The sequence below is a fragment of the Poecilia mexicana genome, unplaced genomic scaffold, assembly GCF_051168715.1.
Source record: "Poecilia mexicana isolate PSO_F unplaced genomic scaffold, ASM5116871v1 scaffold_9, whole genome shotgun sequence".
Lineage (NCBI taxonomy): Eukaryota > Metazoa > Chordata > Actinopteri > Cyprinodontiformes > Poeciliidae > Poecilia > Poecilia mexicana.
Genome location: NW_028263378.1, coordinates 633,171 through 656,768, shown reverse-complemented (window position 1 = coordinate 656,768; position 23,598 = coordinate 633,171). Strand labels below are relative to the sequence as shown.

General features: G+C 46.8%; 1 protein-coding gene across 5 annotated transcripts; it reads right to left on the bottom strand.

Annotated features, from left to right (window-relative positions):
* On the bottom strand, window positions 1–16,184 carry LOC106930701 (far upstream element-binding protein 3-like). Of its 5 annotated transcripts, none has more exons than XM_088008548.1 (19): window positions 15,931–16,183; window positions 11,871–11,979; window positions 10,442–10,475; window positions 10,213–10,259; window positions 10,070–10,141; window positions 9,940–9,997; window positions 9,681–9,843; window positions 9,509–9,607; window positions 9,181–9,282; window positions 8,996–9,098; window positions 8,698–8,798; window positions 8,489–8,627; window positions 6,397–6,557; window positions 6,236–6,306; window positions 5,558–5,634; window positions 5,304–5,372; window positions 5,085–5,156; window positions 3,672–3,769; window positions 1–3,593 (listed from the first exon to the last, which is right to left on the bottom strand). In XM_088008548.1, the coding sequence occupies exons 1-19, from the start codon at window positions 16,018–16,020 to the stop codon at window positions 3,585–3,587; spliced, it is 1,674 nt and encodes a 557-aa protein (XP_087864674.1). In that variant the 5' UTR covers window positions 16,021–16,183; the 3' UTR covers window positions 1–3,584. The 5 variants fall into 5 exon arrangements, with proteins under 5 accessions (XP_087864674.1, XP_087864673.1, XP_087864676.1 ...); XM_088008547.1 differs by having other exon boundaries at window positions 5,558–5,637; window positions 15,931–16,176; XM_088008550.1 differs by lacking the exon at window positions 5,304–5,372 and having other exon boundaries at window positions 15,931–16,184.
* Between the last annotated feature and the right edge of the window lie 7,414 nt (window positions 16,185–23,598).

The window sequence follows — 23,598 nt, the reverse complement described above, 5'->3', positions numbered from 1 at the left end:
TCAGAAAGAAGGAGCCGGTTTATTAGCCCTCATGTGAATCAGCCTGGCTGGTTCATCTATCTGTCAATAGAATCTAATAGAAAAATCTGCAGGTTACAGTCGGACGTCTGTCCATTAGAAAAACAGAAACCAGAAGCTGCCCTCCGGAACCCAAGTCTCCGGATCAGGAAGCCGGACGCTGAAGCGGGCCGGTGCTCGCAGGTCCGGTTCTGATCGCAGCTGTCGGAACCAGAACCGGACACCCGGCATGAATCCACTCCAGCTGTTTTAACAATGCGGCGCTGCCCGACCCGGAGCCGCCCCATCTCTGGCCCAATTACAGGCGGGTCAGAACCGAACCGGGGCGGAGCTCCGGGGGCAGAGCAGGAGGCAGTTCGCCTAGCAGTCTTGAGGAAACACACACACTCGGTTAAACACAACATGTGAATTAAACAGAACAAAAAACAAAAACATTTTAACTGGAGAGCACCGCCAGAGTGGAAATTTACACAAACTCATCGACAAACTGAATATTTATACGATTTAAATAGACCCCTGAAGAGGAGAACTCATTATTATTGTCTTTATCATCATCACACATACAGAAAGCAGAACCATTGACTCAATTTCAGCTCAATAACAGCCAGATCTCCGGAAACAAGACAAACCTCTCTGTGGTCCGACAAACGTGGTTCAGCTAACAGAGCAGCCGCCGCTAACTGGCTGGCTGCCAAACATGGCTGCCAAACATCAAACTGTAGCTTGCTAGCATAATCTGAGGATAAAACATGCAGCTAACAGGACATGTTCGCTAACGAATCTGAAATACTGCAACAGGTGGAATTAAACTGGTAGAAAAATCTAAAGATTTCAAAAAATAGACATAACTAAAAACTTCAGGACTGACATCTCTTAAAAAATAAAACGAACAAGTCTTTAAATTTTACCAAATTTCCATCAAATAAGCTTAAACAGTAAATTAGCTGAGTTTCGATAAGAAAAGCCAAAAATATATTTACATTTGTGCAAGTTTCTGAAAACAACATAACTTTTTGAGGAACATTACCAACCCTTAACACACACACACACACACACACACACACACACACACACACACACACACACACACACACACACACACACACACACAGCAAAAGCATAAATCAGCACCGTTTGAAAACACACGATGTTAAGCTAGCGGCTTCTGGTAGCTAAGCTAACGGCTTCTGGTAGCTAAGCTAACGGCTTCTGGTAGCTAAGCTAGCGGCTTCTGGTAGCTAAGCTAAAACACTTTCAGCTAAATTGTTATTAAACAACGCGGGTAAAGCAGGCAGGAAAATGTCAAACTCAAAGCAGGTTTGGCAGCTTATCAAATTAAAACTGATCATTTTGGAGTTAATATTTAACCATTTACACCATCCATTTCTTTGGAGCCATTTAATTACTGGTTTTGTCCGTTTTTCCTAACAATATTAAAAAAATCTTTAGTAGCTTATTAATTTCATATCCACATCACCAATTTTAGAGAATCAGACGAGTTCTTCCTTATGTCAACTCCAAGGTTTAAAAATAAAACATCAGAACTGAAATCTGGACCCATTTTTATAGTTAGTTGGAAAATCAACACTAATAATGTCAAAGATATGCAACCTGGTTTAGATGTTTAAATTTTAATGAGCGTGCATATGCAGGGTTAGTTTGGAAGATGAAGATGAGTCTGGGCTTAGCATGAAGCTAAGCTAGCTTGTTTTGGGGTTAGATTACTCAGAATTTAAGTTTTTGTTCAAGTCGACAGACGTTCACACAGTTAGGATGTTAAAAATGAAACGTAGTAAATATTTAAATACTGATAGTCCGACTGTTTCTCATATTTTATTAAATTCACAACTGGATTTAGAAAAGTCGTCATTTTTCTCCTGTAGTTTAACAAGATTTAATGTAGTTTGACGTTTTTGAGTTTAAAGTCTGTTTTTGATGTTAACTGTAAAGTCAGAGCTGACCTTTAACCTTTGAGCTGATGACATCACAGGTTAGCATAAATTTGCATATTGAGAGATAAAAATCTGACGGTTTACATCTGAATACTTTTTGTTTAAAGATTATTCAGCTAAAGCTCAGGAAGTTCAAATATCAGCAAGTTTAACAGATATTTAAAAAATTTATTTTTATTTCCATTGCAGAATATTCACATTATTTCTTTGCTGAAACTAGAAGGTTACTTTGATGATTGCTTGCATTTCTTAATGTCTGTTAAATGTTACTGGAGAGACTCAACCAATAAAGGGACATTAAGTTTGTTGGTTAGAAAAGTGCAGTCTGCTGTTACTTCAGTTCCCGTTAACAACTCAAATGTTGCACCAATGCATTTGCATATTTGGGAGGCCAACATGAATATTTCATGCATGTCAGGCCAGATTTACTGAGCTTCGATTGTTAAAACAGGAAAAGCAAAGTTGTGCATAGAGCGCTCCACGTTTGGCAGTTTGTTAGCAAGTTAAAAAAGAATATCAGTAAATGTCAAAGATCAATAGCTTTTTATTCTGTCAGCTCTTTTAAATTTTGTCAAGGCAAAACAGTGTTCACATGTTAAAACCATCAGGCTCACCTGATTACTTGGTTTAGGACTTTTTGATAGAACGTGAGCATCCATTCATCTCCCACATCCACTCAGCTACATTCAGCTAAAACATTCATTCAGCAAACACCCGCTGAGGTAACACTGACCAGCTTCAACGTTTCTCCACTCAAACTAAGCAGAACTAACAGCAATAATTCAGTTTCACTGTGGAAGAAAACAGTGGCTATCCTCCTGTTGTAATAACAACTGGTGCTGAACTGCTGAGGTTCTTTCCTGCCAGGAAACGTCTTCGACCACAGAGAGATCTGGCTTTAGACAACAATATGATCGCCACTTGTTTCATCGTTACATAATAAAACCGAGAGTTCACTATCGATAAACAGGAATAAGAATAATCAAACCAAAGAAAACAATCGTGTCATTGCACCTCCAAGATGGCGACTACACAGGTGAAATCAGGTGAGTAGAAACAGACCCAGCGAGCAGAAATTTAGTACAAAATACAGTTTTATCTCCGACGGTAAAACATCACATTTCCATCCAACGCTATTAAAATATTTCTATGCCAAAATAAAAAAGATAACTGAGAGTCAACACACAATCTGACGCATGCTTTAAAACATTATCATGAACAAAATAATAATATATCTGATTTTCTTACTCAAGACTGCTAAGCCTTTTACCGTTTATCAGAAAAATAAAACTAGACAAAATATAGATTATACTGGATTTGTTTTTGTTCAAAGCCACACTGATAGATCTTTAAGTTCAAGTTTGATAAAAAAAAAAAAAAAAGAAAATCAGGTCTATGCTGTGGAGACCAGAGGCTAGTCCAAAAAAATCTGCCTGACAAAATATCAACTCTGTAAGGTTAAAAAACAGAAAGAAAAGAGTTTGTGATTTTTCAGTTAATCCTTAGTTTTTCTCTACAAAAAGGAAGAAAGAAGCGGCAGAGCGTTGCTTGGAAACCCCGTTTTGGTTGCTGTCAACGACCTTCCGACGCCTGGAGCCCGAGACGAAGGAGCCTCTAGTGATCCTGGCAGAAACAAGACGACACGGTGGTTCAGCGGGTTCACCGCGGCCCGGTGGAGGAGGGCGGAGCCTCGGGTGTTACCTGGATCTGGGCGGGGTTCCACAGGTAGGGCTGCTGTCTGTAGTATTCTGCTAACACTGCAGTGTAGTCTGGCACCGAACTCTGCTGAGACGACTGACCTGCAACAGCAAGACCACAATGACACCACGAACCGCTCATGTTACAGCAGAGCCCAGAGTTAGTGGGTTCCGGATCTATAGAGCCGAGTTAGCACAGCCCAGCGTTAGCGCAGCCCAGCGTTAGCGCAGCCCAGCGTTAGCGCAGCCCAGCGTTAGCGCAGCCCAGCGTTAGCGAAGCCCAGCGTTAGCGAAGCCCAGCGTTAGCGAAGCCCAGCGTTAGCGAAGCCCAGCGTTAGCGAAGCCCAGCGTTAGCGAAGCCCAGCGTTAGCGAAGCCCAGCGTTAGCGAAGCCCAGCGTTAGCGGGTTCTGGATCTATAGAGCCGAGTTAGCTATAGAAACGAGTTGGCGTAGCCCAGAGTTAGCGTAGCCCAGAGTTAGTGGGTTTCGGATCTATAGAGCCAAGTCAGCGTAGCCCAGAGTTAGCGTAGCCCAGAGTTAGTGGGTTCCAGATCTATAGAGCCGAGTTAGCGAAGCCCAGCGTTAGCGAAGCCCAGCGTTAGCGAAGCCCAGCGTTAGCGAAGCCCAGCGTTAGCGAAGCCCAGCGTTAGCGAAGCCCAGCGTTAGCGAAGCCCAGCGTTAGCGAAGCCCAGCGTTAGCGAAGCCCAGCGTTAGAGGGTTCTGGATCTATAGAGCCAAGTTAGCTATAGAAACGAGTTAGCGTAGCCCAGAGTTAGTGGGTTCCGGATCTATAGATCCGAGTTAGCGCAGCCCAGAGTTAGCAAAGTCCAGAGTTAGTGGGTTCCGGATCTATAGAGCCGAGTTAGCGTAGCCCAGCGTTAGCATAGCCCAGAGTTAGTGGGTTCCGGATCTATAGAGCCGAGTTAGTGCAGCCCAGAGTTAGTGTAGCCCAGAGAAAGCGTAACCCAGCGTTAGCGTAGCCCAGAGTTAGCGCAGCCCAGAGTTAGCGCAGCCCAGAGTTAGCGCAGCCCAGAGTCAGTGGGTTCCTGATCTATAGAGCCGAGTTAGCGTAGCCCAGAGTTAGCGAAGCCCATCGTTAGTGGGTTCTGGATCTATAGAGCTGAGTTAGCATAGCCCAGAGTTAGCATAGCCCAGAGTTAGCATAGCCCAGAGTTAGTGGGTTCTGGATCTATAGAGCCGAGTTAGCATAGCCCAGTGTTAGCGGGTTCCTTGAGGACGGAACGCCGTGTTAAGAGTTGGACCTCCATCCCAGTTGATTATATTTTTGTTTCTGTTAGCATGACCTTCCCTGAATGCAGCTGCCACGGTTTCGCATGTCAGGCAGCGGGAAGTGGGCCGTACCGGATCAGAACTGGACTCTACAGTGAGCAACAAGTGAGCGTTCATGCAGTCGTACTCTGTTTCTTGTAGTAGTCCTCCCAGGCCTTGCTGTAATCCGTCATCATGTTCTGAGGCTGGTTCTGCTGACCTGCACACACACACACACACACACACACACGCACACACACACGCACCGTCATCCTCTGGCTGTCCAGCAGCCGCTTCCTGCCGGGTGAACTCTCCCTTCCCTCAGAAACTGCACAGTGTCCGTGTGTGTCTGTGTGTGTACACTTGCCTAGCTTCTTATAGTACTGCTCCCATGCTTTGGAGTAGTCCATCTGTCCTGTCTGAGCCAAACTGTGACCTACACACACACACACACACAGACAGCTTCAGCCGCTGAACTGCAGACCAGCAGCTCTGAGCTTCTGACCACCAACCTGGTGCTGCTCTGAACTCACCACTAACCCAGGCAGGAGGAAGCAGCTGGGCTGCAGCTAGAGCTGTGTGTGTGTGTGTGTGTGTGTGTGTGTGTGTGTGTGGTCCCACCTGGGTCCTGCTGTCCCGGGTTCTGCCAGCTGGTCTGGTAGGTGTTCCCCCAAACGCCGGTCACAAACGGCTGGCCGCTGCTGCAGACACAAACACCTGGTGAACACCTGCTTACAACCGGCCAATCATATCGTCAGCTCACATTCAGCCGAAAATCTAATCAATAATCTGAAATTGATCAGATTATCTGACTGTAATCTGAAACAAGATGGGATTTCTGACTGGTGGTGAAAATGTAAAAACGGGATTTTGAGCCGTTTGACCCAAAACCTGTAGAACAGATCTACAGATCTATAGAGGAACATCTATAGATCTATAGAGGATGATCTATAGAGGAATGTCTATAGATCTATAGAGGAACGTCTATAGATCTATAGAGGATGATCTATAGAGGAATGTCTATAGATCTATAGAGGAACGTCTATAGATCTATAGAGGATGATCTATAGAGGAATGTCTATAGATCTATAGAGGAGGATCTATAGATATATAGAGGAACGTCTATATTGAAAAAAAACAATTTTTATTTTTCTGTTTTATAAACAACCAGGAGGAAACGCTCTGGACCGATTCACGACATTCAGCTCCTCATTTCCTGTTTAAACCTGAAGACGGAGCCTCTGATTGGCTGGGAGGCTCCTGTGAGCAGCTCAGAGGTCAGAGGTCAGAGGTCCTTACTTCTGGTGGGCGGCAGGGCCCTGGGTGAAGGGGCTGAAGCCAAATCCTCCGTTGCTCATGATCCCCGATCCCTGCAGGGAGACGAGACGGAATCGTGAGCGCGGACCGGGCTGGCCAGAACCCAGGCCGGACCCCCAGCAGAGCGCGTTCGGGCGGCTCACCCCGATCTTGTCGTCGATGAGCTGGCGGGCGACCTCCATCTGCTGGGCGGAGCCGCGGATGGTGAAGACCCGGGTGTTGGGGTCGGTGGAGGGCGGAGGGTTCCTCTGCAGCTCCACATGGGCACCTGACTGCTGGTTGATGCTCTTGATGGTTTCACCACCTGCAGGGAGGAGCACGCATCACTTCCTGCTCACAGCACGCATCACTTCCTGCTCACAGCACGCATCACTTCCTGCTCACAGAACGCATCACTTCCTGATCACAGAACGCATCACTTCCTGCTCACAGAACGCATCACTTCCTGCTCACAGAACGCATCACTTCCTGCTCACAGAACGCATCACTTCCTGCTCACAGCACGCATCACTTCCTGCTCACAGCACGCATCACTTCCTGCTCACAGCACGCATCACTTCCTGCTCACAGCACGCATCACTTCCTGCTCACAGAACGCATCACTTCCTGCTCACAGAACGCATCACTTCCTGCTCACAGCACGCATCACTTCCTGCTCACAGCACGCATCACTTCCTGCTCACAGCACGCATCACTTCCTGCTCACAGAACGCATCACTTCCTGCTCACAGCACGCATCACTTCCTGCTCACCAGGACCAGAACCAGATCAGCTGGACTCATGAGGAACTCTGCTCCTGGTTCTGATGGGCCCACACAGACCCAGTCAGAACCAAAAGAACCATCAGAACCTGCCTCTGGTTCTGATGGTTCTGACTGGAGGTCCAACGGATCACTGAAATATTTTCTGGTTTTCTAAATGAAAAAGCTGTTTTACTGAATGATTAGTGACGATCAGTCGATTAGCTGGTTCAGTAATCAATAATCAATATCTGGAGGAAACTAAAAGATGATCGGCTGAAATAAATTAAACCAAAACTGAAGAAAATAGAGAAACATTTCACAGTTCAGGGAAACCTTCAGTTTTAGGTTCTGGAAATAAAATCTCATAATTTGAACCTTTAATATATAATTAATAATCAGATAATCAATAATAACTGAGCTCCTTTTGATCAGCCAATAAAGGAATCCAGTTATTGACCTACAGACAATAAATCAATAAAATTATTTAAATCAGGAAGTCAATTGTTAGTTTATTGTATCTTTTATTCATAATTTTTCATAAGAGAAAAATCTGCAGGATGAAACGATGTCAGAATAATTGATCACTAAAATAATCAATCGCTTTTCTCCTCCTGTCTCAGAGATCAGATCCATTTATTTCAGCCGAGAAAAAAACATCGATGGGGACGCAGAGTGTGTGTGTACAGAGTGTGTGTGTGTGTGTGTGCAGAGTGTGTGTGTGCAGAGTGTGTGTGTGCAGAGTGTGTGTGTGGAGGTTGAGAGGGTCGAGCCGCAGCTTCCAAAATAAAAGCCACAGAGATGAATGTCAAGTGTTTAGACACCATGTGGTTACTGCACACACACACACACACACTGCATACACACTGCACACACACACTGCACACACACGCACTGCACACACACACACACACACACACACACACACTGCATACACACACTGCATACACACACACACACACTGCATACACACTGCACACACACACACACACACTGCATACACACTGCACACACACACTGCACACACACGCACTGCACACACACACACACACACACACACACACTGCATACACACACTGCATACACACACACACACACTGCATACACACCACACACACTGCACACACACCACACACACTGCACACACACACACACTGCATACACACACACACACACACACACACACACCACACACACTGCATACACACACACACCACACACACACACTGCATACACACACACACTGCATACACACACACACCACACACACTGCATACACACACACACCACACACACTGCATACACACACTGCACACACACACACACACTGCATACACACACACACACACTGCACGGTTCTCCTCTGCCTGATGAATCTGCGGCTCTCAGTTTGTTCTTGTTCTGTTCCCAGTTCTGACCCGATCCAGACGGGTTAGCGGAGGGTCCGGTCTGAGCAGAACCAGCGGTGCGGTGGGGGCGGGGCTTGTGCTCCTACCTTTGCCGATGACCAGGCCGCACTTATCAGCTGGGATTGTGTAGGTGACCTCCTGCAGCGGGCCAGGAGAGCCCATGGTCCAGTCGCTGCGACCTCTGACCCTGGAGCTCCGCAGGGCCGAGCCGAAGCCGTCTCGCTCCTGGACACAGGAACGGGATGAGGGGCGGTTCTGACCCGGTTCTGGCCTCGCCGGTTCTGGCCGAGCTTACCTGGGCCGTCTGGATGAGCTCGTTGATGAGGTGGACCGCGTGCTGGCAGCGGTCCGGCTGACCCATTACCATGGCAACGCGTTCGGGACTGATGCCGTCATCTGAACACAGCCGGGGTCAAAGGTCAGAACCGCTTCACTCAGCCGGGGGATGTTAAACATCAAATACAGAGAACCAGAACCAGAACCAGGCTAAAACTGAAAACTGATCAAGTATTGGAGCATTGATTATTACGGTCTGGAGGGGAGATTTTATGAAGGACTAAACGGTTCCGACCCGTTTCCAACGGTTCTCTGACCTGCTTTGAACTGAACTCTGACCCCGGCGTCGTTCTGGATCTTCTTGATCATCTCTCCGTTCCTCCCGATAACTATGCCAACGGCGAACCTCGGAACCGGAACCTGTGGACGGATTGGACCTGGGGTTAGCGAGGCATGGGGACGGTGGTCCGGTCCGGGTTCTGGAGCGTGGGTCGGGTCTTACGTCCAGACTGGTTCCGCCCAGCCGACCTCCGAAGTCGCTGCGTCCGGACCGAAAGTCCCCGTCCTTCTCCCGGATCACCTCCAGAACCAGCTCCTTGGCCGCCTGTGGATCGGAACCAGAACGGGGTTTAGCATGGAGGACTCCAGGTCCGCTCGTACCAGGATGGTTCTGGGCCCGGACAGAACCGCTGACCCAAAATCTAAACTCATCCCGATTCATGACTGCTGGAGCTTTTTGCTCCAACGGTGACCTTTGACCTCCTGCCACCTCATAAGGCCCGGGAACTGGGTCCGGACCCAGAACCGGATCTGTGTAGAGGTTCTGGTACCTGCACTTTGTAGGGATCTCCAGAGATGCGGAGCGGCTTGTCGGCGCCGGTCGGCAGCGGCCCGTCCTGGATCATCATCATCTTGACCCCAGCCCGCTCCTGGCAGAACCAGAACCAGAGGCTGAAGCCGGGCCCAGCAGAACCCGTCCCCCGGCGGTCCGGTTCGTCCTACCTGCAGCTGCTTGATGGTGTCGCCGCCGCGGCCGATCACCAGCCCCACCTTGCTGGCCGGGATCAGCATCTCCTGCACCGCGGCGCCGCCGTCACCGTCGCCATGGAAACCTGGTCCATTCCGACACCGCTCCACGATCTGGACCAGCAGCCGCTTCGCCTGCCTGGACAGAACCAGAACCGTTACAGAGCCGGGTCCACAGGAACCAGACCCTGAGGAACCGGTTCTGGTCAGACCGGGTCAGCGCGCCGACACTCACTCGATGCTCTCTGGCGTTCCCGTCAGTGAACACGGCCGCTCCATCAGTCCTCCGCTGTCTGAGACACAAAGCAGCCATCAGCGGGTCAGAACCGGGTCAGAACTGGGTCCTGGGCAGGTTCTGGACTCACCTGAGGCGATCTGGATCTTACATCCCGACTCCAGCTGGATCCTGGTGATCTGCTCGCCGCCTCTGCCGATAACTGAGGAGCAACAAGCAGAGAGGTGAGTGGGCCGCCACCGACCAGAACCAGAACCTCAGGGTGATACTCACTGAAGCCCACCATCCGGTCCGGGACCTTGTACTCCTCTGTCATCACCCTGCATGCACACACACACACACACACACACACACTGGATCTATAGCAATCTCAGCTCACACTGAGCACTATTAGCAAACAGAACATAGAGCTGAGAGCAGAGGATTATGGGAGCACTGCTGTGTGTGTGTGTGTGTGTGTGTGTGTGTGTGTGTGTGTGTGATCAATAGCAGCTGCTCCTACCTCTGATGGCCCATGGCTGGAAGCTGGTTACCCACTGAGGAGAGAGAAGCTGCCGTTAGATCACGTCTACTGATCCGTCTCACTGACTACAAACAGGAACAACATGGTTGCTTCTGATAGGTCAAAGGTCACAGAACAGACCAAAAGTTCTCACAACTGAGGAACACTGCAGACATTCTCCAGGTTCAGTAAAAGGTCCAGAAACTGTGCTAACATGCTAACGGTGCTAACTACTCTCTGGAGCCGGTCTGGACTCGTTCATGCTGTTTAACATGCTAACGGTGCTATCTACTCTCTGGACCCGGTCTGAACTCGTTCATACTGGTTAACATGCTAATGGTGCTAACATGCTAATGGTGCTAACTACTCTCATGCTAATGGTGCTAACTACTCTCTGGAGCCGGTCTGAAATCGTTCATACTGGTTAACATGCTAATGGTGCTAACATGCTAATGGTGCTAACTACGCTCTGGGCCCGGTCTGGACTTGTTCATGCTGGTTAACATGCTAATGGTGCTAACATGCTAATGGTGCCAACTACTCTCTGGAGCCGGTCTGGACTCGTTCATACTGGTTAACATGCCAACAGTGCTAACATGCTAATGGGGCCAACTACTCTCTGGAGCCGGTCTGGACTCGTTCATACTGGTTAACATGCTAACGGTGCTAACATGCTAATGGTGCTAACTACTCTCTGGAGCCGGTCTGGACTCGTTCATACTGGTTAACATGCTAATGGTGCTAACATGCTAATGGTGCTAACATGCTAATGGTGCTAACATGCTAATGGTGCTAACTACTCTCTGGATCCGGTCTGGACTCGTTCATACTGGTTAACATGCTAACGGTGCTAACATGCTAATGGTGCTAACTACTCTCTGGAACCAGTCTGGACTCGTTCAATCAATCAATCAATCAATCAAATTGTATTTGTATTGCACATTTTAGCAGCAAGGCATTTCAAGGTGCTTCACATAATTAAAAAACTAAATAAAAACAAAATAAAACATGCTAATGACATGCTAACGGTGCAAACTGCACTCTGGTCCCGGTCTGGACTCGTTCCGGACCAGAGCGGATGTTTGCTCTAAACCGTGACGTGCCGCTGTTCGCTGTAGCCTAAGCCCCGCCCACACAGGAATGTTAAACAGAGTCCCTGTTGTCAGGAAGACGGTGTGTTAGGCGTTGTGCGGAAGGCTATATGGCCTTCTCCAATCACTATGTTTAGCACCACCTACAGGTCTGGAGGATTTATTCGAGTTGATCAATTAAATCGATAATCTGGACGTCCAGAAATGTCCAGAACGTTCATGAACCGTTACGACTTCAGAGCCAAAGATCTTCAGAAGCTGCCCAGCCAACAGCTGAGCTCAGGTTTGAGAAGCATCATGGAGGCCAAACATGAGGCGCGCTCCCTGGTCCGGCTCACCTCCGTCCTCCCCGGGTCGCTTCTGTCCAGAGTAGTACAGCGTGGACTCCACGCTTCCTGAGGAGCTGTTGAGGTGGGACATGGCTTCTCCCCCCATTTTCCCCACAATCTGAGGCAAAAAGAGAAAACTCAATTTATCATCGTTGAACGTATCAAACCTGGAGATTTTACATAAACACCAGCGTTTTCCAGACTCGGTACTTTAGGTACCAGCTGATTCCAAGAACCGATACTGAGAAATTATCAAGTTGGTACTCATCACAAAATGACTCTTGAAAACACACAAAAAAGTTACATTTGTATGTTTTACAAGTTTTTCTGAACATAACTAGCAAACATTAAGTTCCTGTCTGAGTCGCAGCTCTGCCCAGGAGGAAATCCAGCTGAAAAATGCTGAACTTGTTCTAAAAAACGTTTATCAGTTCTGTAGAACGCCGAGTCTGATAAAAACCGACCATAAAACTAGACCTGATCTGGGATATTCGGCCGGTCTGGCCAATATTTGGTGGTTAGCTGTGGCGGCTAACAGAGACACACCACCTTCACTGCTTCAGTTAAACATCCCATAATCCTATGCTGCATCGCTGTCACATGACCGTTGCCCCAGGTAGCCAATCGGAGGGCGAGGTGACCAAAACATGGAATCAGCGGATCAGGAAGCCAGAAGGACGATGGAGACTGTTTTAGTTTTCTGTTAAATATCGTCTGCTGCTGCCCAGTCGGCCATGTTTGTTTATTATAATAATAATACATGTGACATTCAAGTTATTTAACTTTAAATATGATAAACATAATTTATGAAATATTTAATATGTGAGGATTTAAAGAAATTGTTTTGATTTCTGGCTCAGAACTAAAAACCAAATCAGCATCATCAGGAACATTTCTGTCGGCTTTGAAAACGTCCTCTTCCTCTTTCTGAGCAGACAGCCGACACACCAGCTCAGTATCGCCCCCTATGTGCCTGCAATGAAACTGCAGGTCTGAGTGGGAGGCTGCAACCCAACAGAACCAGAACCAGCAGAGAGGAGAGGTTCTGATCCAGTAATTGTTTTATGACGTTTTCCATGTTCAGATGATGGAAGTTTTAAATGGTTCCAGGTAACCTGCAGGGTGACGCTTTGTTGCTTGTTTTTAGAAAAATTAATCGTTTTTTAAAAAAGTTATTTGAATTTGAAAGCGTCTCTGTTGCTTTGAGCGTTCGACTGGCTCCGATTTATCCTAAAAGACGTTTATAATAGATACGTCTATACTTTATGCATTTAAAGCCGGGAGAGCGGACCAATCACGCCGCTGGCGCCTCTGCCCGTTGCCTCGCGCGCTGCTTGGTCTCTGAAGTTTACCTCAGAGCAGATCGCCTCCTTTCACTCAAACTGGACTCAGGCTGACCTGTATGGATATTTACATCAACCACTGTGAGGAATTATGTTTCTGTGGAGAAATCACGGTAGGAGTCTAAACCCGCCGCGTTAGCTCTGGTTGCGCAGCTCTACGTGAACCGCAGGAGTAACTTGTCACTTTCAGAGGAGCGGTGAGAATGATTTATATTTGTGAACAAATAATTATGCGGCGCTTCCATCTCAACTCGCTGCCCAGCGTGTGGCGCTGTCTGCCCTGTAAAGTTCATGTCTGTGTTCCCGGCTGGTCGGAGCGTTGGCGGCTAACGAACCTCATCATGCAGGTTCAGCCCGGTGAGGAGCTTCAGCGCTCTCCTCGGTCACACTTCATGCTGGTTTTATATTATTCTATTATTTTTAGTATTATTGTTATGCATCAAACCGTATCTTTGCTTTGTCCACTTAGTCAGAGTTAATGAGCGGAGGTCTGAGAAGCTCCTCCGATAAACTGGACCGACCAAAACAGTTTCTGTGATTCTTATTAAAACTCAACAGACAGAAATGTCAGAGCTGCTAAAGCCACATTAGCAGCATTGAATTAAATCTCCTGTTTGTTGCTCATCTCTGCTCAGTGCAGCAGGTTTAACTCATCATGCAGGGCCGGTCCAAGGCTGATGAGGCCTGGGGCAGAATCTGACTGAGGGGCCCCTCTAGCTGCTAAAACATCAGCAGCTCTAACAGCTTCTGTGTTTATTTGGCCAACCTAAAAACAATCAGTTATAATCCAGTTTATTAATTTGTATTTGTGAACAAACAGCTCAAACTCAAAGATTAAACTGACAGCATCAGATTGTTGCTATGGTAACAAAACAATAACTATGAATATTGTTCTTTGAACTTGTACAAAGTAAACTTGCCAGCTCCTTAAAATCTTACATTTAAAGGTTAAACAATTTAAAATATTTTATTTTATATATGCTGAAACCGTTAATCAAATTTAGCAGCATTGATCATCTCAGTAAACAAATGTTACATTTATGTATCTGTGTTAAAATATCAGCATTTATGGAACCTGAAGCCCTGGGGGCCCGATGGAGCCGCTGACTTTTTATTTGTTGTTTTTAAGACTAGTTGTGGATTTAAATAGTGTCTCACTGCCAATGTTTTCCCTTTACTCTATAATTACGCAGTAATATTTTTACATTTCCTGCCTACTTAACATCTTTCAGTACAAAAACACGGTGGACCGACAGGAAACCCTGACATTAATAAATTGATTTATTGTTTTATAGTGTAGTCCATCTGATATCTGGGAGATCAAAGATATTTTATGAGTTTTGCTTTTCATCCACACAGAATCTCAGTTTAATATAATTAAAAATGATAATTTATGAAAACTCTGACCAACCTGGACATTTGAGAAAACTATTTGTGTTTCAGTGTGAGAAAAGACAGGAAGATTTAAGGTCCAACATGTTGCAGTGTGCGACAGATAATATTCACATCGGCTTTGAAACGATTCCACATTAACGTCATCTGGATTTATCATCTTTATATTCTAAGCGAAGCTCTACCTACAGGTGAACCTCCGGCGCCATGTTTAATTCCTAACAGGAAGTGGTTGTTTTGAACCCATCTGATTGGCTGACAAGTGTTAGTGTGGCGCTACACTGCCCCCTGTGGGACTGGCATGTTTAAATCAACAGATTCGTTGATGTGGATGAAACTTTTCTGAAACGATCTTGAGTGACGATTTTTAAAAGACACGCTGGAAACGTTTGTTTCTATGGAGACCGGCTACATGACTGGAGAAAAATAAACTATTCCTGATTATAAATCTGATTCTAGTTCCTTTCTGAAGGAAAGAGGACAAGAAACTTTACTTCTGACTGGGTTCAGTTGGTTCTGCTGTTAGTTCCCCGTTTGGTCCTGGTACCGATTCGGTTCCGGTTTTGTGGTTCCAGCTCGGTTCTGGTTCTCCTGGTCTCTGCCAGGCCTGGCTCCTTTTTGATTCTCTGGTTCTGTTTTCGTGGTTCCGGTCCATTTCCAGCTCCAGAACCTTCTCGCCCACCTCCACAGAGCCCCGGCTGAAAGCCCCAACCCGGTCCCGGTCCGGGCGGGTGGAGCCACCTGAGCAGGTGAGTCAGTGGGCGCAGCAGCAGGTCCCCCTCCCCTCCCTGTTGCTGTTGCATAACCCAGCCTACTTTCTACCTTCCCACCTCACGGTAAGCAGCCGCCCGCACAGGGAGCGGTGCGGGAGGGGGGCTCCGTCCTGCTGGCAGGGTCTGGACCCCCTCCCCGGACCAGGACCGGTGGCTGGGTCCAGAAGCCCACCGGTGAGCGGGGTTTCCCCTCCTCCTGCCCTCTCGGAACCAACAGGTTGTCCCGCAGACTCTCTGACACGTGTGGCCAAAACTTGAGTCCCGCTCCCCCCTTCACTTCCACCCCGACTCCCCCTGCGCTCCGTTCCTGCTGACAGTTCCACAAACTCCCCTCAAACTAACTCGGGAACCATGTCAGGCCCGGTAAACCGGACCGAACCGGCCTCAAGTCCAACTCCGAGCACCTTTCTGAGCTAGTTAGCATGCTAAGTGTGTTTGTGTTGACGGAGCAGAAGTTCGGAGCAGCAACAGCTCAAACACCATGAAAAGTGCTCCGACTCGGTCCAAACAACGCGGCTCCGCCCGGAACCGGTGTGTGCTAAGCCCCAGAGGAGTTGTTACCTGCCGGGCCCTCTGTAAAGCATCGACCAGGCCGTCTGACTTGAGCCCCGGCTGGTTCATCGAGGCCTGTCCCTGCACCAGCTCCGCCATCACCGCCGCCGTTAGCCGGATTAGCCGCCGCTGCTAGCTGCGCAGAGAGAGGAAAAGCTGCGAGAGGGCTCACTCTGAATCCGTTTTCAGAGGCTCTCTGGGATTGTCAAAATGGATGCACACTGTTCACTCAGTTATTCATTAAATATCCTGATTAAATTAAATATATGGTTATAAATACAGCAATTAAATTTAGAATACACACGTAAAATAAACTAAAAACGGAAAAGTAAGTTATTAATCAGAGGACGGAAATGAAAATAAATATAAAATAGAATGAAATATATGGTGATCATTATACATTTTAAAACACAGGTGTCAAACTCCAGTCCTGCAGGGCCACTGCCTTGCAACTTTTAGATGGCCTCTGCTGCACCACCTGAATACAATAATTAGGTCCTTAGGAAGGCTCTGGAGAATCTACACCAGGAGGAGGTAATTAAGCCGTTTAATTCCAGTCTTTCGTACCTGTGGCACATCTGAAACCTGCAGGACAGGGGAGGACTGGAGCTTGACACCCCTGTAATTATTGTAAAAATAAATAAGTATGATTAAGAGAATACTTGATGTGAAACATTATTTTTCTATGTAACTTGGACAAAAGTATAGCATAATCTCAGTATGTTTGATCACTTTTGCTTATTTTCTCTAGTCTATATGTCTTTATTATCTAATATTTATATGGCCATATTATTGTATATTTTTATTACAATAAAATATACAATAATTATATTTTAATTATTGTATATTAATAATAATATAATAATATAATAATTATTATATTATAATTTATATTATAATTTATTTTTTGTCAGCACTATAGGTTCATTAAAATGAACTAAAGGTTCACTTTAATGAACCTTTAGTTCATTAAAATGTGTTTTTGTATCTACATTTTGTATGTAAATGCATTTAGTTTGTATATAATTTATATGTAAACTTCCCAAAATTTAAAATTTATTACATATTTTTTAAATATTTTTAACATTTCCATAACTGTTTCATATATTTCTAAATGAATTTTTAAACAAAATATTTTGGCTTGACTGATTTTATTTTTTGTCAGCATTTTATTGAAATCACAAGCTTTTATTTATACTTTGTTAAACTTCAGTAATTTCAAAAGTGTCCAATAAAAATTCACAACAAAGCAAATGCTTGCGTTGTAATTTTTCACACATAGCTTCTGTAAAACGTAAAAAATTAAATATTGTTTTATTTTTCAGTATCAAATGATGTGGACAGTGTTCATAACTCCCAAAGTGAAGAGGTGTTAGCTAAAGTAATGGTTCGAATCTGTTTGTTAATCTCTGGATATGACTTGAAAATATTCATTTATAGCACTTCAGCATTAAGCATCATCATTTATTGCTTATTTATTATATTCATTTGTTTGTGTTTGGTTTAAAATTAAAAACAGATTTTTAAAACAAAATCTGTTTTGCTAAACTGTGGAATGGGTCATTGTGTTCATAGACGATCTCTGTAATAGCTCAGCTGTTGACAACTCGTTGCGCTGTTTCCACTTCCGCGTCGAGTCACGTGTTCGAGCCAGCTCCACAGGTGGGGAGAGCAGAAGTTTGAGCAGCAGCAGAAGAAGAAGGTCGGCCTCCATTCTGTGCGGCGGAGTCAGTCAGTCAGTCAGTCAGTTCTAGTTAGCAGTCAGTCAGTCAGGCTGGTTAGTTAGTTGGTTATAAACCAGTTTGGAGGAACAGTCCAGTTTTTCCATCAGCTGAAAACATGATCAACTCTGAGGCAGACATCAGATCCAACCTGAATGGAGACAGAACTTCAGCATTTAGGTCCAGAAAGAACCAACTAGACCAAATCATGAAGAAAACAAAAATCCAGAAATGATCAGATGAAATCTGGAGGGAATTTAGAAAAGATTCGATTTAAACTTTAAATGGGACTTTTCAAAAGCTCTTTAAAAATGAGGAATCTTCCAACTATGTAGAAAGCAGACTGATATGTTCTAACAAATACACTGTGGTTGTTTAATAGCGCCGTGTGGTGTGCCACAGGGTTCAGTGTTCAGCCCAATAATGTCTATATCAATATCTTTAGTCTGACTTGGTAAACAGGTCAAAATCTGTGTATAGAAGTTCTCTGAATCATCATTTATTAAAAACCTGCAAAAAGAAAACAACATTTATTATTGCAGAATATTTCTTTAAACATCAATAAAGATACATAAAAATTAGCATGCTAACTCCTCAGCTCAGATGTCTTCATGTTTCCCATCAGCCACTTGAACTTCTGGATGATAGACATTTTTCAAGATGGCTGGCATTTTTAACCTTTTAAACCAATTATTGTTTCCCATTTTCATGACTTGATTAGCTTTATCTCAGAAAATTTTTCATTGTTGTTCATCCTGTTCAAGCAACTATAATGTGACAATATGAGGCAAAAGAAACAGGACTTTCCTGTTAGCAAGTCTCACACCAGTCAACTGGAAGGAGACACAGACAGAGGCAATTTTAACGGCTAGCATTAGTTTCTGTTGATTTTTGTGTGCTTAGTGGTTCAACGTAAATTTACACCAAATTTTTTTAATGTGTTTAGTAGTTTAGCGTTAGCCTGGAGTCTGCAGCTAGATAATAATGTCTGGGTAAGAGCCTCTTGTTGGACGTCAACAGGAAACACTAACAGCCTTAAAGTGGCATTAAGACGAGATGTGTGTGTGTGCGCGCGTGTGTGCGTGTGTTATTATTGCTTCTTGAGTGCAAGAAAAAGATCAATGGTGTGTGTGTGTGTCAGCTGTGTGCATGTCTGCCTATGTGAGGACCGTTGTGAGTCTTGTGAGGACATGAACAGCCTATCAGAGCGGTCATAGGCAGGCAGCAGCCTATCAGAGCGGTCATAGGCAGTCACCAGCTGAAGGTTCTACTGGTTCTGCTGTAATGACCGGCCCGGTTGTGCCAGAGATTCAGGGAAACACGAAGCAATAAAACCAAAATATTGCTGAAGGAGCAGAGTCTGCCTCTACCTGCCACCAATGTCTGGTAACCATGGCAACTCTGAACACACACCTTAAAGCTACCAGCAGCTCTTGATGCTCAATAAAGATTTTTTTATTCAATACGATTAAATCCCCAAAGAAGAAAAACGTAGATGGATGGATGGATGGATGGATGGATGGATGGATGGATGGATGGATGGATGGATGGATGGATGGATGGATGGATGGACAGATGATGGATGATGGATGGATGGAGGATGGATGGATGGATGGATGGATGGATGGATGGATGATGGATGGATGGATGGATGGATGGATGGATGGATGGATGGACGTATGATGGATGGATGGATGGATGGATGGATGATGGATGGATGGATGGATGGATGGATGAATGGATGGATGATGGATGGATGATGGATGATGGATGGATGGATGGATGGATGGATGGATGGATGGATGGATGATGGATGGATGGATGGATGGATGGATGGATGGATGGATGGATGGATGGATGGATGATGGATGGATGACGGATGGATGACAGATGGATGGATGATGGATGGATGATGGATGGATGGATGGATGGATGGATGATGGATGGATGACGGATGGATGACAGATGGATGATGGATGGATGGATGATGGATGGATGGATGATGGATGGATGATGGATGGATGGATGATGGATGGATGATGGATGATGGATGGATGATTGATGGATGGATGATGGATGGATGCAGAAGCAGCTGATCTCAGGTTTTCTCTGTTTGGATCTCAGAGATGAAGTTAGAGCGCCGATGATGAAGATGATGATGATGTCATAGCCGATGAGGAAGGAGAAAGAAAAACAGGAATTATCCAGATGATTAGAGCCGGCCCTGGTGAGTTCACGGACCATTTCACCTCATCACCCCCCGCGGCGCTCCGCAGTAACACGCACGCGCCTGAGCGCAGCGAGGCTCTGTCCGTCCTGGATCCGATCCGACGGTTTTCACCTGATCAGATTCTCTCTGCTTGTCGTTTGTTTTGGCGCCAACGGTTCAGATAAATGAACTAAATGTTAAAAATAAAGAGGAAAACATCATAATATGAAACAAACACAAAGACATTTCCAAAAACGCTCAAACATTTCTTGATTTTACATTGAAAAAAATACAAAAACTACTTTGAAAAGATGTAATATGTCGATAAAGACAAAATAAAGAAATGTCACAAAAACTCTGATTTAGCTAAAAGGGCCAAACAGATTCAGTTTTCCTCTGAGCTCAGGTGAGTCTCTCAGGTACCAGAGAACCTGGAGGTCTGGGCTCAGGGTTTCTGCTACACACATTGAAGGTTTTTTAAATTAAAGTTAAGGCTGTAAAACTATAAACACAGGAGACATTTGGAGATCCTGCTGCATTACAAAGCAGAGCTAAAACTAACATTCAGCTTCACTATATTTTAAACATACCTGATGGTCCAGTAGACCCGGTTCTACTGGAACCAGAACTCCATCACCTGCTCCACCTCCGGCTGCTGTGGTTCTCTGAGTCAAACCAACCTGTTCCCCTCCTGGCCTGTGGGGGCACTGTACCAAGAACCACTGAAGGAAACGACAAAAATTTCTGAAGACACTGAGTAACTTCCTTCTTCACCAGATGGAAACAAGATGGAGGCGTCAGATTTTAGCTATTGGAGGATTTCTCTTTAGTCTTTGGCTAAAGACCAGGAGCCATTTCTGCTGCTAGCACTAGGCTAGCATGTTAGCTTTGGTTGTATTTACCCAGAATGACCTGCTCTGTAGTCCACTTCCTGCTTTTGGAACGGTCTCCACTCCACTTTGCGTTCACATTCAAACTGAACCAGAGTTCACTTCAACCGAACCCAGACTGAGGTTTGGAGGACCAGAGGTCAGAGGTCGATTACCATTCACACCTCACAAACCGAACGAGACTTTGACTAGACAAACAGACTGGAATTAGGTTAAAGCGAACAGGGCTGATATTAATGATGAAGCTTTAACACACAAAGTGTGAAGCTAAAAGTTTTTTTGCTGGGTTTCTTGCTCCGTACCAGTTAGCCACAGAAGCGAGGCAGCAGTGAAAACAAATGATGTTCAGCTAACCATCCATCCATCCATCCATCCATCCATCCATCCATCCATCCATCCATCCATCCATTTTCTTCCTCTTATCCGGGGTCGGGTCGAGGGGGCAGCAGCTTCAGAAGGGAGGCCCAGACTTCCCTCCCCAGCCACTTGTTCCAGCTCCTCCGGGGGAACCCCAAGCCGTTCCCAGGCCAGCTGAGAGACATAGTCACTCCAGCGTGTCCTGGGTCTCCCCTCCTCCTGGTGAGACATGAACTCCTCACCAGGGAGGCGTCCAGGAGGCATCCTGACCAGATACCTGAGCCTCAATTGGCTCCTCTCGACATGGAGGAGCAGCGGCTCTACTCTGAATCCCTCCCGGATATCTGAGCTTCTCTCTCTAAGGGAGAGCCCAGCCACCCTGCGGAGGAAACCCATTTCAGCTGCTTGTATCCGTGATCTCGTTCTTTCGGTCATGACCCAAAACTCATGACCATAGATGAGGGTGGGAATGTAGATCAACCAGTAAATCGAGAGCTTTTCTTTTTGATTCAGCTCTCTCTTCACCACGAAGGACCGGTACAGCACCCGCTTCACGGCAGACGCTGCCCCAATCCGCCTGTCGATCTCCCGCTCCCTTCTTCCCTCATTCGTGAACAAGATCCCCAGATACTTAAACTCCTCCACTTGGGGCAGGACATCCCCCTTTGACCTGGAGAAGGCATTCTACCCTTATCCGGCTCAAGACCATGGCCTCAGATTTGGAGGCACTGAACCTCATCCCGGCTGCTTCACACTCAGCAGCGAACCGCTTCAGCGAGAGCTGCAGATCACGATCTGATGAAGCCAACAGGACCACATCAACCGCAAAAAGCAGAGATGCGATCCTAAGGCCACCAAAATGGATCCCCTCAACACTTCAGCTGGTCTAGAGATTCTGTCCATGAAAGTAATGAACAGAATCGATGACAAAGGGCAGCCTTGGTGGAGTCCAACTCTCACCGGAAACGAGCCTGACTTACTGCCGGCAATGCGGACCAGTCACTGACACCGCTCATACAGGGGTCTGACAGCCCGTATCAAAGGCCCGGTACCCCAAACTCCCGGAGAACCCCCCACAGGGCCCATCTAGTGACATGGTTGAATGCCTTCTCCAAGACCACAAAACACATGTAGACTGGTTGGGCGAACTCCCAGAACCCTCCAGGACCCTGCTGAGGGTGTAGAGCTGGTCCAGTGTTCCACGACCAGGACAAAAACCACACTGCTTTTCCTGAATCCGAGGTTCGACTATCCGCCGGACCCCTGAATAGACCTGCCAGGGAGGCTTAAGAGTCTGACCCCTCTGTAATTGGAGCACACCCACTGGTCCCCCTTTTTGACCAAGGGAACCTCCACCCCAGTCTGCAAATCCAGGGGAACTGCCCCCGATGTCCATGTGATATTGCAGAGTCGTGTGAGCCAACACAATCCTACAGCATCCAGAGCCTTAAGAAACTCCGGGCGGATCTCACCACCCCCAGGGCCCTGCCACCAAGGGGCCCTGCCACCCCGGGGCCCTGCCACCGAGGAGCTTTTTGACCACCTCAGCGACCTCGTCCCCAGAGATTGGAGAGCCCGACCCAGAGGCCACAGGCTCAGCTTCCTCAACGGAAGGCATGTTGGTGGGATTGAGGAGGTCTTCGAAGTATTCCACCTACCAGCCCACAACGTCCCGAGTTGCGGTCAGCAGCACACCATCCCCACTATAAACAGTGTTGGTGCTGCACTGCTTCCCCCTCCTGAGATGCTGGATGGTGGACCAGAATCACTTCGAAGCCATATGGATGTCTTTCTCCATGGCCTTTCCAAACTCCTCCCACGCCCGAGTTTTTGCCTCAGCGACCACCCGAGCCGCATGCCGCTTCGCCCGCCGGTACCCATCGGCTGCTTCTGGAGTCCCACAGGCCAAAAAGGCCCGATGGGACTCCTTCTTCAGCCTGACAGCATCCCTCACTGAAGGTGTCCACCAATGGGTTCGAGGGTTGCCGGCACGACAGGCACCAACAACCTTGGGGCCACTGCTCCGATAAGCCGCCTTGGCAATGGAGGCACGGAACATGGTCCATTCAGACTCAATGTCCCCCACTTCCCCCGGAACGTGTTCGAAGTTCTGCCGGAGATGGGAGTTAAAGCTCCGTCTCACAGGACGGAGACGTTCCACCAGACGTTCCCAGCAGACCCTCACTACATGTTTGGGCCTGCCAGGTGTGACCGGCTTCCTCCCCCACCACTGGAGCCAACTCACCACCAGGCAGTGGTCAGTGGACAGCTCCGCACCTCTCTTCACCCGAGTGTCCAAGACATACGGCCGCAGATCCAATGAAACGATGACAAAGTCGATCATCGAACTGCGGCGGCCTAGGGTGTCCTGGTGCCAAGTGCACATATGGACACCCTTATGCTTGAACGTGGTGTTCGTGATGGACAATCTGTGATGAGCACAGAAGTCCAACAACAGAACACCACTTGAGTTCAGATCGGGGGGCTGTTCCTCCCAACC